The 17737-nt window shown below is 35.4% G+C and overlaps 1 protein-coding gene across 1 annotated transcript; it reads left to right on the top strand.

The window, feature by feature from the left end:
- Positions 1–164: 164 nt before the first annotated feature.
- On the top strand, positions 165–15062 carry LOC144449262 (uncharacterized). The gene is made up of 17 exons (XM_078139776.1): positions 165–341; positions 1975–2254; positions 2975–3103; positions 3518–3644; positions 4484–4657; positions 5329–5412; positions 6262–6390; positions 7174–7304; positions 7744–7887; positions 8347–8423; positions 8687–8900; positions 10075–10205; positions 11587–11693; positions 11935–12037; positions 13013–13152; positions 13411–13588; positions 14198–15062. The coding sequence occupies exons 1-17, from the start codon at positions 165–167 to the stop codon at positions 14321–14323; spliced, it is 2451 nt and encodes an 816-aa protein (XP_077995902.1). The 3' UTR covers positions 14324–15062.
- Positions 15063–17737: the final 2675 nt, after the last annotated feature.

The raw sequence follows: 17737 nt of genomic DNA, 5'->3' as shown, positions 1-17737 counted from the left end.
ACCTCGTAAGTTTGTTTAGAGTTGTAAGTTACTTATAACATTTGAATTGACGGATGTTTTGTTGTGGGAATTAAATGTAAAATAATATCTGTACTGGAAGACGGTTCCGTAAATTACAAATAAATAAAATAAGCTGGTCGCGTCGATGATCGGTTTGATTAAAAATGGCGACGTACAGTGAACTAGGATCGACCCGTAGAGTCGTTGTGTTCATCAACCGAGAAGGCGACCAGAGATGTTTACTTGTGAAATGTAATGACGGTAAGGGATGGTGGCTTCCACATGCTGATGTCAGGAGTCATGAAGAATCCTTAATCGAAGCCGCATCAGTCGCCGTCAAGGTTAGTACATTTTGACAATACATAACAAGCGGTCGAATGATATATACGGCTGAGTTTACATGTACACCATGATGATCGTGACGTAACAAACACTCGTTTTTGATAGTAGTTCACAAAAGGACATAACATTACAGTTATTTTCACGTTTTATTTTAGTAATGAAACTGTGATACAACAGTACGAATGATACTAAACTAACCTTTTCACAGTGTTTCTTTACTTAGTCTATGAAAATTTAATGATTTTATTTACAAAATTGAATTAAATCTATATTTCTCACCAGTACCAAGTGAAAATTGCAATACTCATCCATTTGCTCTCAGACTACTTTTTAGTGGGCTGAGATTTGCTCAAGATGTGACAGGTAGTGAATCAGTTTTGGGAGCTGTTTGAGGCGTATGAGAAAATAGATAATTGAAAGTGAAATACACTTTTGATGCATGGGTGGTGATAAGTTGACAGGCCCTACTTTTCCGACGTATAAACATGTATCATATCACAGTGTACGCTGCCGCGCCGGCGCCGCCTCTGCTCTGCAAATTACTCAAAATGTCAAAAAGTACATAATGTACTGACTACCGCTGTGATTTAACATTTTCCCATATTTCCATACACTCATAAATCTGGAAGCAAACGTCCATTCGAATGGTCTATAGAGGGACTGTCTAGTCATGGATGTATTCGGGGAGGAGATACATCAGTGGTCTAGTCTGTACAATGTGAGAAAAAACCGGAAGTGTGTCTCCATATATTGTTTACAGTTCTATTTCAGTGTTAAAACAGAGGAAAGATGTCCCTTTATGACCCCCTAGCAGCTCCCACCCATCTAAATCCACCCCACCCTCCGTACTCCACCCCTTCATAATCTTTACCCAATCCCCCTTCAAATTAATATTCATACCATCCTACATGTTCAAGAGGCCATTTATTCATGGTGTCCCACTTCCCTTAGTTTCGATTTAGCTGGGATTGTTGTATAAAGGAAATATTTCATGTACTATATACAATCTTGAAGTAACTTACTAAAATTTGAAATCTTCTAAAGAAGGTTTTCTGCACTTGACATGTCTTTGGCCATTGTTGGATTTCTTGCAAGGGTTTATGGGAAAACCCCTTCAGAGTCATATTGAATTACAATTTAAACTATTGTTTTCATAAGGTGGAAAGTAGTTAAAATCTACATGAGATCTCATCATTCAACCAGGGTACCCAGAATCCCTACCAGTATGTTTGCTATATCATAGATATAATTTATAAATAGGTCAAATCTATTTGAGTTCCCAGGGTTCTCAGTTGGTTGCTATAGCAATGAATGGATAACTTAAGATCAATCTGTTTCAGTGTCATTTTACGAGTCAGTGTTAGGGAACCCTGTAAAATCTCAGTTCATTATTTATAAATGCTGTAGCAGGTGGAATAAGTAAATTAGGAAGATTATAGTGTCTTTGCTGAGGGCAGTAAGTAGGGAAAATCTTCCAAGGTTGACCAGCCATTTTACCAGGTTTCCAAAACCAACACTATCATGGCACTTTTACCCCTTTCTATTACTAGAAATCCCCAACTTAGCTAAAAAACCACTAAAAATATATACCCGAAATGCTATAAAATGTTACATTTTTATTCACTTTTTAAGCAAACTGGCATAGACATTGAACTGGTTGGCATCCTTGGTATCTCGGTTACAACCCTACCAGAAATGCAGCAGTCTATTTTCCAGCTTAGATTACTTGCCACCCCAAAAGTCAAACTCAAGAAGTCGTCATCGCAAGGAAATGAGATGTTGAAGTCTGTAGATGTAGAGTTTGAAGATTCCGTCCAATGGTGCTCCTGGGATGAACTGCAGGAGTTGAGTTTAGGTGATCCGGGTTTGTTGGGCAATGAACCACTTGAATTAGCCAAGTATCTCAGAGAAGGTAAGTGGTGCCTTGGGGTATCAATTGTATCTCAGATAAGCCTTATATTGAAGGTAGAAATATGTACATTGTTCTCATCTAAAATGGCACCATTGTTTTTGAAACATAAAATCTAGTATAATCAATAACTAGATAAAATTTATCAGCTGAGGAATATACAACTCTTGTAATTGAGACTTTGGTTTACTAAGATAGACACAAACTAAAACGATAGTTGTTTGATGTATGTGGTAGACTACACAAGTGTATGATTTTAGTCACCCTGAAACATTGGAAATCCCAAAGCACTGCACTGCAAGTTTATGGAACTAGCTTTCAGAGAGCCACCCTACTGAGACTATATTAGATCACCATCCATAGCTTATCACTGTTGCATCAACATGTTGTGACTACAGTTTTAGCTTGTGTCTATCTTAGGAAACCAAAGCCTTAATTACCAGAGTAATGTGAGTTGCACATATACTGTTTATTAAAAAAAACATTTGAACATTTGAACATTGCAGAACCATTGACATAAAGGTGCATTGTCATGACTTAGGTCATCCTGAAAATAAAATTTACTATTTTCCCATATTTTGTTTTGAAAGGGTAGAACATGGCTTTCGTGTTATATAGAATTTGCTTGGTATGACAATATAAGTCTGTCATTGTTCCCAATGCTGTGAACAAAGTCTGATTACTTGCATTACATTTCTATGTCATATGTATTTCCTGTTGTAGGTGGAGCAGTACAACCATTGTCATTATTGAAGGAGACATCAATTCAAACAGTAAAGAATACAGAGAAAGTATCAACTTGTAATTCACAGACCAATCAGTTACTGAATGCAGCAAAGATTGGTCAAAATGGTAGGTGGATTAATCTGTGTACATTTCAATGTAATAGAACCGCTAAGCAGAATTATAACATCTCTGGAATAATTGACTGATTGAATGATGGAAGAGTGGGTGGGTGGGTGGTTGAGTGGATGGCTGAATGAATGGATAAATGGATGGATGGATGGATGGATGGTTGGGAGGTAGTTGGTTGGATCCAATGGATGGATGGATGGTTTGGTGGATGGAACGATGATAGAAGGAAGGATGGATAGGTGGATGGATGAATGGATGGATGGAAGGATGGCTGGGTAAATGTATTTGATTTGACATTTCCCTGTAGCATATGTTTCTATACATTTCAGATTTGAAATAAGCCTAGTTATATGTTACATGTTTATAGAACTGCCTTGACATAATGACGTTGTCTATCATTTGTGCTTACAGAACAAAGACTGTTATTGGAGGAGTATCTTGATATCTGCTCACCATGTCTAATGATGAATAAAACTGTTTTCACTAGTTACATGAAAAGTAAGACTATACCAGATGAGGATTGTCCACATCTCTTCAGGTAAAGTGCCTAAAACTATAGTGATTGCAGAAACTACTTAATCATTGGATGATTTAGCATGACACATTCTCACTTAACAACATGCACCAAGAATAGCAGATCTATCATTTTTTTTTACAAAGTTGATGGTTGCATTGATAGAACATTCTAGTTAACATGATAGGTGCCTCAGAAATAAACTGTTTAAACTTTTACTGATACTTTGTTTAAGAAAACTGCAATCCATTCTCAGTTAAAATTGAGGAAAACAAATCAGGTTTTACCACACACACTTTTGAAATTGAGGTTAAAACATTGTCAATCCAACCATAGACACTGGAGAAGGTGTTTATGATCCAACATGGCTACCAAATAGTGTGTTCACTCTATGAGAAAATAGACTATTTTTTTAAATTTTTTAAAGATTTTTATTATTATTATCTTTATTTTGCAACCAAACACAAAGAGGTGGTTGAAATCATACAATTATTATTGATTTGCTTGAAAACAAGATGGTGGGCCCCAAATTTTTTAATTTTTTTTTCAAAAGGACCAGATCTAGCTCCTATGTGGCAAAAACTGAAGAGATTTTAAGAACTTAATTTCAGTAAAATTCTTCCCTTGGTTCATTTTGGTGTATTTTAAAAAAAATAACAACAATAATAGCAATTAATACTTTGTCTGATATTTTACAACTCTTTTGATTGATGAAATTCAATTTCTGTTGAGAACTCGATACAGTGAATGATATTATTCAAACGTTGCTACTGGGGTTAAGAAGTTTTTCTTCAGACTATATATATAGACAGGGGCTGGTTTGATTTTGTAATAAACATCTTTTTTTTTTACTCTCTGTACAGGGCATTTGATATTCACAATAAGCAATATCTGACATTTCATGAGTTTCTGTATGGTATAGCAGCCATGCAACCACACACACCACATGGAGGCCCACCTGCAGAACAACGTTGTAAATATATATTTCGGTATTACGATGCAAATAATGATGGATTATTAGAATTTACAGAATTCAAGTAAGTCTAATGCAGTTGATAATCATATTTGCAAGTTTTAACACACAGATAGATCGAAAGTGATTCACCAGCTAACAGATAACAATTGTCTATTGTCTTTTGTATTCATTTTGTATATTTGTATCATATGTTTCTTTGAAAGTGTAGCTTATTTTTGTTATCTGGTGAAATAAATTTCATTCATTCATTCATTCATCAGCTTGGTTTCATGATATATATAAAGGTTATTTTATCACAAGCAGGAAATGTTACCTTGTCCAAATATTTTGCTAAGACTTGATTGACTCATTCAACATTCACCAGATGTTAATGGTGTCACATGATTATTGACCAATGCTTCGGAATTGATGACCTGATTGTAAAATACAGATGTTAGAATTTACATGTACAAGATGGCTCAGTGCCTCTGTTACATTGTTCAGTAAGAACACAGAAAATACTTTGTACAAAAGGGCTTTTTGCCTCTCTAACTTTTGATGAGAGAATACAGAAATTACAAGTAGGTTTAGTACCTGTGTGTCCTTATGTCCTTATTCATGGAGAACACTGAAATTACAAGAGGGTTCACTGCCCAACTCCCCTGTTCAGCAAACAAGCAGAAATTAAAATGTGGCCCCAGTAAATCAAGGGGAATTATTGTTCAAATGATTCTGAATGTGTTGTTTCTGCAGGAAAATGGTATTGGATATCAGGAGCTCTAAAAATATGAAAATTACAGATGAAGCAATAGAAAAAGATGCATTAGCCAGTGCAAAGTAAGTACATTTTACACCACACCACACCACACACCACACCACACCACACCACACACCACACCACACCACACCACACCACACCACACCACACCACACCACACCACACCACACCACACACCACACCACACCACACCACACTATGGTTGTGTGCTCCATGATTGAACTTGCACTGTTTGAGGACTTACAAAACTAGGTTTGGATTCAGAGTGTTATCTGGATTCACATATTTACTGAGGTTTTTACCAAGCTCGGAGATTGTACTGGACAAGGTCTAGAAATATGTAAGAAAAAGACAATATGGTCTTGTGGTAATTTGACCTCAAAAGATGAAAACACGTCAAACTACAGAAGGTCATGGCCAGGTTCTAAGCATCAGATACTTCTATTCAGTCATACAATCATTGAGATAGATTTCATCACATTCTGTGCTTTTACTTTTACAGTACAAATGGGATTGCTATGGTGTTTCATTTATGTCACATGTCTACACGACATTATTACATACACTCAGACAACTTCAAATGCAAAATAAACTATTGCAGAGATACCACACACAGCAGGGATGTAGAAGCAGACAAGTTATCATGTTGATTATTAGTACAAAAGTAAACAATTGAAGACATTGAAAGTATAATTTTGTCAGCAGAAACCTGTATCTACTGCACTGTACAAAATAGTAATGCTTATCTCTTTTCAATGTTATTGGGGAAAGGATCCTACTGTGTGTGATATCTCTTTGTAATTGTTAGTCTAGGGATAAATTATGTCTATCTTTGTGTCATAAACATCTTGCTCCATGACTATACACCACAACAACACTGTTGACTATTATAATAACACACTTGACAGGGTGTTTGGAACTGAACCAAGGGCCAGTCTTTCACTACCTGAATTCTTGAATGCTGTAGGACAATTGAAATTTAGAGGGACATCATTACTACTAAGACTGCCAAAATCAGCAGCTGTTAAACATCAAGAGTAAGTATTGAAAAGTCGTTTGTACCTGTTATATTTAGATGTTATTCAGCATTATTTTCCTTTGTTCAGCCAATGAAAATACAAGTGACCTAAGGGGCCTTGTCACTATGAGTCCATAGACAAGTACATGTCGCAACAAAACCCTTCTTAGTCATGAGTGATAGAGAAAAATGGTGCAAAGATTGATAGATTTTAATTTGAAATACTTGTTTGTCTATTATGGTCATTATATGTGGTGAGAATAAGGTATGAATAGCAGCTTGTAATAATTTTATTGGACTGTCTGTAGTTACAATGTACATGAACAGTTCAGCTCTATACAGTGAGTGCGAGACACAGAGCATAAAGAGTAAGTTGAAACACTATGACAACAGATAGTCAGTATTATCATTGGAGTGATTTGTCTATATTTGTACATGTAGTTGAAGAAGAAATAGTGTGAGTCAGTGGCAGTGTAGGTATACATGTATGTAGATGACAGACTTACTTGCAATGCATAATTAACGTATCAAAATGTCTTCTTTTGTAAATAGTGGTGAATTACTAAAGTCTATTCAAATTTCATTGACTCATTTCTTTTCACAGTAGACCAGATTTTGATGTGTACAAAAGTAATGAAAGTTTACACTGCTCCTTCCCTCCCCACACTGCTTTATACATATATGTTTTATACCATGTGAAACAACCTTAGTAAAATCATTACATACCAATTGAATAGCTGGTACCACAGTAAGTACAAGTGTAAACTTTCAAATACAGAGTTGTTTTCATTTTCAATTTCAGTTCTGATGACTCAATAGACACAGAAGAGGACAGTCCGGTGGTAAATGAAAAACATGAACGGAAAAGTAGGAAAGATCAACTCAATAAAACTGGCAAGTTCCAGACATTATCCACTGATATGAGCACTGATGGTGAGTAACAATTTTCAAAGATGCTATCTTTGTGTATTGCTAACACATATGTAAGTTATATTCATTCCCAACCAGGTGTGAAATATCTGTGTGATATGAGGATGCTTGTCCTGCAGTGAGTTATGACAACACTCCCCAAGCATTTTCTGATTTAAAGGGAACACTGCTCCAGGAAATAGAGGCAGTTTTATAATCTGTAGGTTCTGGAGAGTCGTTTTCATGATTTTACATCATGTACATTGCACAATATAGCCAAGAAAAACCGTGTTGAAATTTGTTCCCCGTTCATTGTTCACTGCCTGTTTTTTGCTTTTGACTTTTCAATAGGAAAAAAACAATTTGTGTTTGTCTTCATATTGCTGGTGTAAAGTACATTGTGAATCAGGTAACGTCACAAAACAAAAGAATAAAAATCGTTATTTTTTGGGGGTTTTCACAGCTGGTGTAGATAGCAGTGAATCAGATAGTGGACTACACATGAAGCAAGAGTCTCAGGAAACCAAGTATGAACTTGCTATACATTCAGTTAAAGTCAGAAGAAGTGGAACTTTGTCAGATGTCAGTGCTGTCTGGGATATACAAGGTAAAGAATAGATGATTTGCCCAACTTGTAGAAATCTTGGGACCCTAGTTTAATAGCAGTTATTGTCAGCTGCTAGCCCTTGCTCTTTGCAATAGCCACTATAGCCATGCCAAGATTCAAAAGGTGTACATTCATAAAGTTTGTAATGTACAAGATGTTCATTTAATAAAACATTACTTCTCCTAACTACAGAATGACAAGAGTAAGTGCAACATATGTGTTTCTGCCCTCTTCTTCCCTGTCTCAGTGTCTGTCTGTCTGCATGCATGTACATTGTATGTGCATCAGACTCTCTCTCCCACCCTCCCTCACACCTCTACCATTCTTTCACGCACACACACACACACACACTCACACATGTACACACATACACATGTACACACACACACATACACACACACACACTAAAATAAACTCTAGACAGCTAACCATTAATTTCCTAAATTGTCATATGTACAGGTTGTTTATCTGCATCTTACCTGGAAGGTGATAAAACAAAATTTCAACGAACTACCTCTGTGGATTCATTTAATGTGGTAAGTGTGCAATAAACTTGATGTTGTCTGACAGCCCAACTAGCTAACAGTAGGGCATTTAATAGGTATGTGATTTTTACAGTACTATCTTTGAAATTAAGATTTTAGTGTATCATAAGGGCATGCTTATTTTATGTTCATTTGGTAAAACATTGTATTTAAAGTGTAAGTATGTAAATTCATCGTAGATTTCCTCATCTTATTAAATTTCCTGTGTTTTCATCAACCACTGAACCCTGCTGTTGTCTGTCCATTCCTTTTAGAGATCTCACCCAAATGAGATGTTAACAGGTCTGCGGTATTTTGAAAGGGCAATCAAAGGACCAACTGATGAACAAACTAAACCATCATTCAGCTGGGGAGCTGTTGATAATGGTGCCCTAGCTAGATGCTTATTAGCAATATGTCGAGAGGCGAAAGTGGTCCTAGCTTCTGAATCACGACTACTTCATGTCAATGCACCAACATATATACTAGGTGAGACGTGATGAAATTTTTGTGAATGTGAATTCATTTTTTCATGTGACAATGTAGTTTGAAGTTGTATCAAAGGTGCATGTTTTTTCTGAATTATTGTATATTATATTATAGCATTACCAATTCCAGTGAATTTTGTGACGTCATCGCTGTACATTATTACTGATAATGTACTCCGTTATTGGGCATCGCGGCCCCGGAACGAGCATAACAATACAAGCTTATTCCGTAAGGCAATAAAGGTGTGGGTATTTAAGAACAGGGAAATTATGGGGTAAACACCATAAGAATATTTTTTTAAAAGATTGAAATTAAAATGAAACAAATTTGTGTTCACAGCAGTTCATTGAAGTGTATACATGTGTGTACGTGTACGTACGTGTGTCGCTATGATTAGTATTCAGCTTCCGGGCCGAACATGGCAGACGATGTTCAGCGCTGTGTATATTATACGTTGTTTTGCGTTTCTCGGTCTACAAATTCACTGGAATTGGCAAAACTATAAAATAATAACAATAATGTACGCCCTCCCAGTCCATAATGGACTCAAGCAAACTTTGCACTCCATAATGGGCTCGGCTGTCGCCTCGCCCATTATGTCGTTCAAAGTTTGCTTTCGTCCATTATGGGCTGGGAGGGCGTACATTATTGTTTAAACATATGCAGTGTATTTCCTAAGTTTTCAGTGAGCAGGGTATATGAAGGAGTAATCCCATGTCAACTTGGTTATTTCAAACTTGCCATGTATTGTCTTGATTGTCAACAATGTTGACATGTGTTTGCACTGTGATACAAATGTGCCATTTAACATTCTTTGTTGTCTATGTCTTTAACATGATATATGTAAGTCATCAAAAGTTGAGGAGAGGCAATAAATGTCATGTGACCTCATTGACTCTCAACATCAACTATGCTTTCATAGTATTTTCCAGTATTTTTGTGAAGATCTGGGAACTCCGGTAACAGAAATGGGAAAATTTGATAAAACTGGCATCGTTTTCCATATATGTTACCATAATGTTGTTTGGGAACCCTGGTAAAATGACTGTGAACTCAAGTAGATGTTACCTATTTATCACAGTTTTGCTAAGGGTGCCTCCCTTAGCAAAAGCACTGACTTTCTTCTGTCATTTTGATCACAATCAATATAATAATATTATTTTCCCCAAAACAGGTGACATCCATGGCAATTTCCATGACTTAGTGTGTTTTGAGAAAGTGTTGTGGAGGATGGGTCCACTACTGACACCTGCTAATTTCTTATTCCTTGGAGATTATGTTGACAGAGGAGAACACGGTTTAGAGGTATGGGTGATGTATTTGATAAACAAGATAGGGACACATTCTTAGAGATACTGGTAAACTGGACATTTTTGTAAGAAAGTTAAATCTGATAATGTAAATGTATAGTTTTGTATTGTGCAAGATAGGGATATTTGTCTTGTAGAGGTGTAGATTCTGACGAAACTTAAGATACTTATTACTACACTGACTGTAAGATATATCGTGACGTTTTGCCCTCACCGGCCTCCCTCACAGTTAGGGGTCGGCCGATGTTTTAGGGTGCCCTGTCACGGCGTACCTTACAGACTAATTACTACAATGATATGTGAAATTATTGTTTCGGTTAAACATGTAATAACAGCACCTCATGACACGTGAGTTCCAGTATGGGTACACAGGGGTATTTGCACTCATGCTTATAGTGTTTTCTGCTGCACTTTCAATCAGCTCATGAATGTACATCTACACAGAATATTTGCATACATTCATCCTGGGATTCTGTTATAGTGCATATCAACTATTCAGACTAAAACTTGTTAAGATAAGATGTTCACAGTCCAATAAAGTTATAAATAGCTGACATTTCAGAAGTAAATCTTTTAGAGCTAACACCTGACTCTACTGAAAGTGTAGGAAATCTAACAATAGGGAACTTGCAAACCCACCATGTTGAATGTTGCATCATGGGAAATGTGATAATAAATACTAATCAATTAGTATTGTAAACAATACTGTTACATTGTTTATAACCACGAATGATCAATTCATATTTAGCTTGACCAGTGTGGGAGGTTTATTTCATCGGTAGCTCCAGATAAGATATTATGATAACCACAGATAATCCCATAGTCCTTTGCATCTGAGCATGCTCAGTCTGGATTGCAAGTTCCCTATTCTCATCAATATTCAGACTAATCCCCATGACTGTATGTTGTAGACATTATAGTCCGTCCAGTCAAAATAAGGTTTCACCCAGACATAATTGCAACAGAAATTATTTTTGGTGCATTGTACTCAGAATTGTATGCTGAACAATATATAAATAGTCTAGAAAAATCTAAGTGGTGCATGGTGAAAACTTACATTTTTATCAATCAACCTAATTAGTGAAAATACTATATTCAGAAAATGAGATTTGTGCAAAACCTAGCAAGTATCATGTTTATGGATAGGTCCGAGAGTGAAAAAGCATGTTACATGTAGTATCACCATTTTATGATTACACATCTCCTATGGAATTTACACAGGCTTGTTATTTCCACTGGCAGTTTTTATTTTAATAGTTAAATTCAAGTAGTACTCATCTTAAACATTTCACTTCCCTTATTTATTTGCACAACCTTGGTAAACCTGAGAAGGAGTATTCAAATCCATAATCCACCACTTCCCTCCCTTTCTCCAGGTAGTATCATATCTATTCGCCCAGAAGCTCCTGGCCCCAAGCAAATTCTTCCTAATCCGTGGAAACCATGAAGTCCGGCATGTGCAAAGGATGTTCCATTTCCAAAGGTAACATACATGTATCTTCCTGCCTCAAGCCTCATCTCCAAATATCCACCCCCCTTACTGCCTGGTACTAATATTTACTGTGGATTTGACGTTCTTGACCATAATACAGCAAAAGTATGAGTATAAGATAATTGTGAACAATGGTACAGTTTAAAGCCAAATAAAATCAACATTCAAGTTTTTGGTATTTTGGTAATTATACAAACATACACTAGGTTCTAACTCATTCAATTTTGAACAGGGAATGTGAAGAAAAGTTTGGCGCTACTGTTGGAAACCAACTTTGGGAAGCTGTCAATGACTGCTTTGATGCAATGCCACTTGCTGCTATAGTTGATAATAAGGTACGATAAACACTCCTTGGGGCCAGAATTTTTAAAGAGGCACAAGCTGAGTTGATATGTTTTTGGGTGTAATTTCTGGTATATGATATGATATTTTAATATATATAGTATATGTATATTTTAGTATATATTGGACAGGTACTGCGGTATTCTATTAACTGAAGCATAGAGTCTTGCAATTGACTGAATTCAAACCTAATGATCCAAAGACATAATTTATGTACATATTTTTAAAAATAGGACATCCATACTATTCACTCTACTGTTTTAACAATGCCAGAAGACAATTGTAATTTCAAGGAAGGTATAGATAATATATTGACATTATACTAGAATAGTTTAATCGAGGCTTTATGTAAGCATTTTCATTTGAGCTTGTGCCACTTTACTGTAATGCTTATTATAGCCATGCCATACTGTACTATAGTTGACAGTCAAATGTCATATTAGGTCACACTCTTTATTGCTACACACGTATAAGATATGGCATGCTATGTCAGGAACTAACATGGTTGAACTGTTTGCTGATGTAATGTTTTTACCCTTTGAATATTGTTATATGTTATATTAGTATGTGACTAGTCCATATTGAAGTAACTCATGTCACTGTGATGTATCATATATATATGGCATCTTGAAAACCCAATGTTTGAATCCAATGTTCTCACATAAGGACTATGTTAATGGTGGATTTTTGAGCCGCAGAGATGCCAAGAATAATTCTTTTGTTATAAACCATCTTTTTCTGTAGCTCTGCCAGACATCTGTTTTTGTCACCCAACTTTGAAACCTAATCAGATACAGGCCTTCTTTAAACTTTTTTAACAAAAAGTTATGACAATATAAAATTCACCACATTTTGTGCTGTCAACAAGCGAACTGTAATGCTATAATTTATACAGCAGATTCAATTTTTTACCAAACCACTTTCATCAAATGTGTTGGTCAGCTCTAAAATTTTCTGATTATTTGTAGATTTTCTGTGTTCATGGCGGTATTCCAGACCCACATCTTGGTAGTACGCTGGCTTCCATAGCAAATATACCAGTACCGCTGAAAGATCCAGAAAATGAAAGTCCTCTAGCATGGGATCTGATGTGGAACGATCCTATCAAGTAAGTATTTCCCTACACTCAAAAAAAGAAGGGTTTCAACTAGTACGTCCCTTAATAAAAGTCATGAATTTGCTGTTATTCCAATCCATTCTTTAGTTAAAATCAAGAAGGAAAAATGAGGTGTTAGGTGAAATGATTTTGAATTGGAAATGAAAAGTATCTGCAAATGTATCTGTGTATACTTCAAAATGGCCACCAACATACCAGTGTAAGTAAAAAGCGATACATAATGTTATTTTTTTATTTCCAACAATGCAGAGTTGAAGAGATGAGCTCAAATGACGCCAAAGTCATGGAAGACAACAGAGGATTTGCTTCAAATCAAAGACGAGGCACAGCTCATGTCTTCAGCTGTGTAGCTCTTGAAGAATTCTTAACAAAAAATAATCTATCACATGTGATTAGAGCACATGAAGTTAAACAAGTTGGATTTCAGGTATGAATATAATGTGATATATTCCTAAATGATAAAATGAAAATATAGTGAGACTTATTTCTGCAATCAGTACACTTGTATTGACTACAGATATTATTATTACCCTTTTAAACATTAGAAGACGCTATGATATGTAATGTTATATAACTTTCCCAAATTTCAGCAAAAAAAATGATAATTTTTGTCCCATATACTAGTACATGCTCATGAGGTCATCATTGTAGAATGAGTGACATCACATTTTGACTTTTTTTCTATTCCTGGCCTAATTTTTTCACCAGATTGAAGTAATGTAGGGTCAGATGAGTTATGCTCATAACAGAAATTCTAACTGCACATTGAAACATTGAATGTCTTTGTGGTACAATGTACCCATAATGATGACTGTTTGGCTGAGAATTACTTATAAACAGAGTCTTTTCAAAAACGAAAGTTGTTAAAAACAAAAGAACTGGGCCCTTATATGTGTGATGGTACTAAATTATGTGCCTCAGTATATCCATAGTGGAGGGTCTATAGTATCAGTGTCTATGGTATAACCATGACTTTTTCACCATCAAGGGAACAGATATCTAACTTTTTGACTTTCTTGATTCTTTATTTCTGTAGGTTCAACAACGTGGCAAGCTACTTACTGTATTTTCATCATCTCACTATTGTGGTGGCGCTAACGAGGCTGCCTGTGTATTAGCTGATAGGCATAAGCTAAGAACAATTAGACTGGACACCACATGACAGTTAGAGTCCAGACCACTGTACTTGTAATACAAGATTCTTTAAACAGACGCTGATTTCAAGCACTGTGAAGTGTTTTGAATTCAAAGTGGGTGAAACAAGAGACGACAAACATGCAGCTGTTAAGAAAAGAGAGACTTGGATACGGAAAGACTGGTAGATGTTGGAGTGTTAGGAAAAAATATTTTTTCTAGAACTGGACAGTTTTGCCATTTTGTCAAGAAGGATGCTTATCAACAGCAAGAAAGTGTGAAATTTGAATATAAACGCACATTTTATGCTGTGAAATATCACAATGCAGTAAGGGATATTTTGGTCAAGTGTAAAAAAAATGCCAACAAAGGTGCTTTTCAATTGTAAGTTTGAAATTTGAACATAAACGTAGATTTGATGCTATGAAATATCACAAAAGAGGATGGATTACTTTGCTGGGGTGCAAATGAATATCAAGTTTTTTTTCTATAAACAGAAAGTTTGAGATTTGAAAATGTATGAACATTTTATGCTGTGAAATATAACTTTCAAAACAGAAAGATATGTTTTGCATGTGTGTGTGTTGAAATTGCAACAATTTGAAAGCTGTTTTCCAAATGCCAGAAAGTGTGGAGGTTTGAACATAAACGCACATTTTATGCTATGAAATATAACTTACAAAGCAGAAAGAAATATTTGCTTTGTTTTCTCGTTTTGGTATTGGAGCTGTACAATTGTAAAGTGAAGAGAGTCATGTACAGTTCATTTCATCAGATTCAGTGAGTGGTTTTGTAAGTGAATTTGAAGCTGCTTGTAACACTAACAACATTCAACAGTGTGATTTCACATTGTAAGTTCTCTCTTTAGTACGAACCAAGTCCTTTTATGACTAAAAACCACTTCAACATTTGCCATAGACACAGAATGTCATTTAATAGATGCAAATTAACATTTGTATTATAATGCAATAGAATACAATAAATTTGAATTATCATGGTTAACACACATGTGCAAATTCAAAATGACAGTTACTGACAGACTCAAATCATTTACTGTACTTGACTACGTTAGATGCCTAGATGCAATGATCTGTTTGACATCATGGATACGTTCTTACTCAGATAGTAAACATCACAAAATTATATTCCTGAAAATTTTCTCATTTCGTTCACATGTTACAAGTAACAAAGTTGAACCACTAAACTCTTTCAGCTAGGACTTGATAAACATATTGCCATTCATAAGTTTGATGGGGAGATACCGTGAAAAAGAGTGAATCTGTAACTTATCAAAAATAGATCGGTGGGCCCTGGCTCCTAGCCCAAACCAGGGCTTGTAAAGCACAGTCAAGTAATGTATTGAGTATGAATAATATACAGCATTGTTGTGTGTGATTGTAAATTCACTGACAATAAATTATAAATTCATCAAAACAATTGGGTTACACAAGTTATGTCAAAAAGATACAAATGGGGGGGGGGGGGGGTGCAGGGGGAGCAACATGTAAAATGTTGAGTAAGAGTACCAAAAACAAACCTTCAAAAACTACCCACCAGTAAACAATGCAAATTACCAAAGACTTGCTGAGAGGACTTCAGCTTCTCATTTTTTTTATATATAAATGTTTTAGGATAATTAAAATTAGTAAGATTTTTATATAAATGTTATATCATTGCACCCCATAAGTGTTATATTTTGTTTGTCATTCTCTTCCACAAGGGTTAACTTCTTAGATTACTGGGGGGTTTACATAGTTTGCTAAGTTACATCAAGACTTTGGGGTTTACATAGTTTGCTGTGTTACATCAAGACTTTGTATGCCCTGGTGTCTTTCATGATTAAAGTGGCACAGACTAAGTTTATAATATTTTATAAATTTGGATGGAAATACTTGCGACAGCAGCAATTGAGGTTTCGATTTACTAAAATAGACACGAACTAAAACTAGTGTTGTGACATGTTGATATAAGCTATTGAATGGAACTGTTATAATGTTGATGACATTAAATATTATCTTCTGCCATTGTTAGCACAGTTGAAAGCAGAACAGAGATTTCTTTGATATTTCAGTATCTGTTCACTACATTCTGTCATCCAAACATTATATGCTATGCCCGAATACCAGGTTGGAGTTACAACTGCCGACATCAGACTGTGGACAAATGGAACCTGTTACAAACAGGGAAAGTAAACAATTGAAATGGATTAATAACATTTTAAAATGGCACAGCTTGATGGAACAACAGAGGCTTCTATTACATTTCATAGTTTGATAAGAACAGTTTTAAAGCCTCTTTATGTGTACATGAAATGACAGGGGAACTGGAAATTGTTTGTGAACATGAACTATATGTAAAGAGGCCATAAAACTGAACAGGTTCCGTTTGTCCACAGTCTGATGTCTGACCGTTATATGTTGATAGTGAGTGATGATTATCTGTGCTTCAGTAAATTAGTATACATCAGGCAGGAAGCATTGCCCAAAATGTTTAAACTCAGATTGTGCCCCTGAAAGATTTTTCTGATGGTTATGTCCACACACAGAAAAGACATAACATATTGAACAGTATTATTGATTCATTTCAAATTACATATCACTCACAAAAGTTCACAGTTCTGAGAGTAGTTTTGCTTTAAAAAAGAAATTTTTCATTAAAAAAATTCAGTGTGGTCATGTAACACTTAACATGATATTATTGCACTGTGCTTGTCAAAGGTACTATGTGCTTCAAGAACCACAAAACAACTTTGTAAAAATTACACCCAATACTAATATTCAAAACTATGTAGTAGATTTGTAGGAAATAATCAAATTTAGAGTCATGGAGTTACTTTATTTCATTGCACTTTTTCTTTTTGTGTTGTTACCCAGATTAGATTGTAATGCTTGTCATACAAAATATGGAACTGATTGCATCAACTATGGAATCACTCACTTGGATGCTACACATTATTCACTGTAAAGAACTAAATAAATCTGTGAACAAAATGTATATACAGAGTTACAAATGTTGAAAAATGTCATGACGCAATAATAGCATTTTATAAGTGGGATGTTAATTTATGGAATGATCTACTTTAATATTTCATGTAAATAAAAAAATATGATAAAATGCATCACAGATCACCCAGGTCCTGTCTGTATTGTATGTCTTGAGTATTGCATGATTGTTACTTTCATGTGCAAACATCAGATCATCTATGTATCGCTTCACCTCGAGATGTGATGCCATGGATAGCATCTAGACTAATAACTGAACATAACACAGCTGATAATTGTGAACTGCTGTCGATGTTAGCAAATGAAATTGTAATAAGCATTCTGGCTAGATGTGTATGCAAAGAAGTTGTAACCAGTTGGATTGCCTTGATAGAGGATCTTGATATGTGTGTGTGAGATGTTATTTACTTTTAAGGTGTCTAGAGATGGAAATTGTTCAA

The sequence above is a fragment of the Glandiceps talaboti genome, chromosome 18 (genome assembly GCF_964340395.1).
Source record: "Glandiceps talaboti chromosome 18, keGlaTala1.1, whole genome shotgun sequence".
NCBI lineage: Eukaryota > Metazoa > Hemichordata > Enteropneusta > Spengelidae > Glandiceps > Glandiceps talaboti.
The sequence above is the reverse complement of the archived record's forward strand: the minus strand, read 5'-3'. Positions and strand labels throughout refer to the sequence as shown.

Excerpts from the sequence above, each read along its gene's own strand:
- LOC144449262 (XM_078139776.1), top strand. The coding sequence starts at position 165 with ATGGCGACGTACAGTGAACTAGGATCGACCCGTAGAGTCGTTGTGTTC. Across the intron at positions 7,888-8,346 it reads TGCTGTCTGGGATATACAAG|GTTGTTTATCTGCATCTTAC; the intron begins GTAAAGAATAGA and ends TCATATGTACAG. Across the intron at positions 12,038-13,012 it reads CTGCTATAGTTGATAATAAG|ATTTTCTGTGTTCATGGCGG; the intron begins GTACGATAAACA and ends GATTATTTGTAG.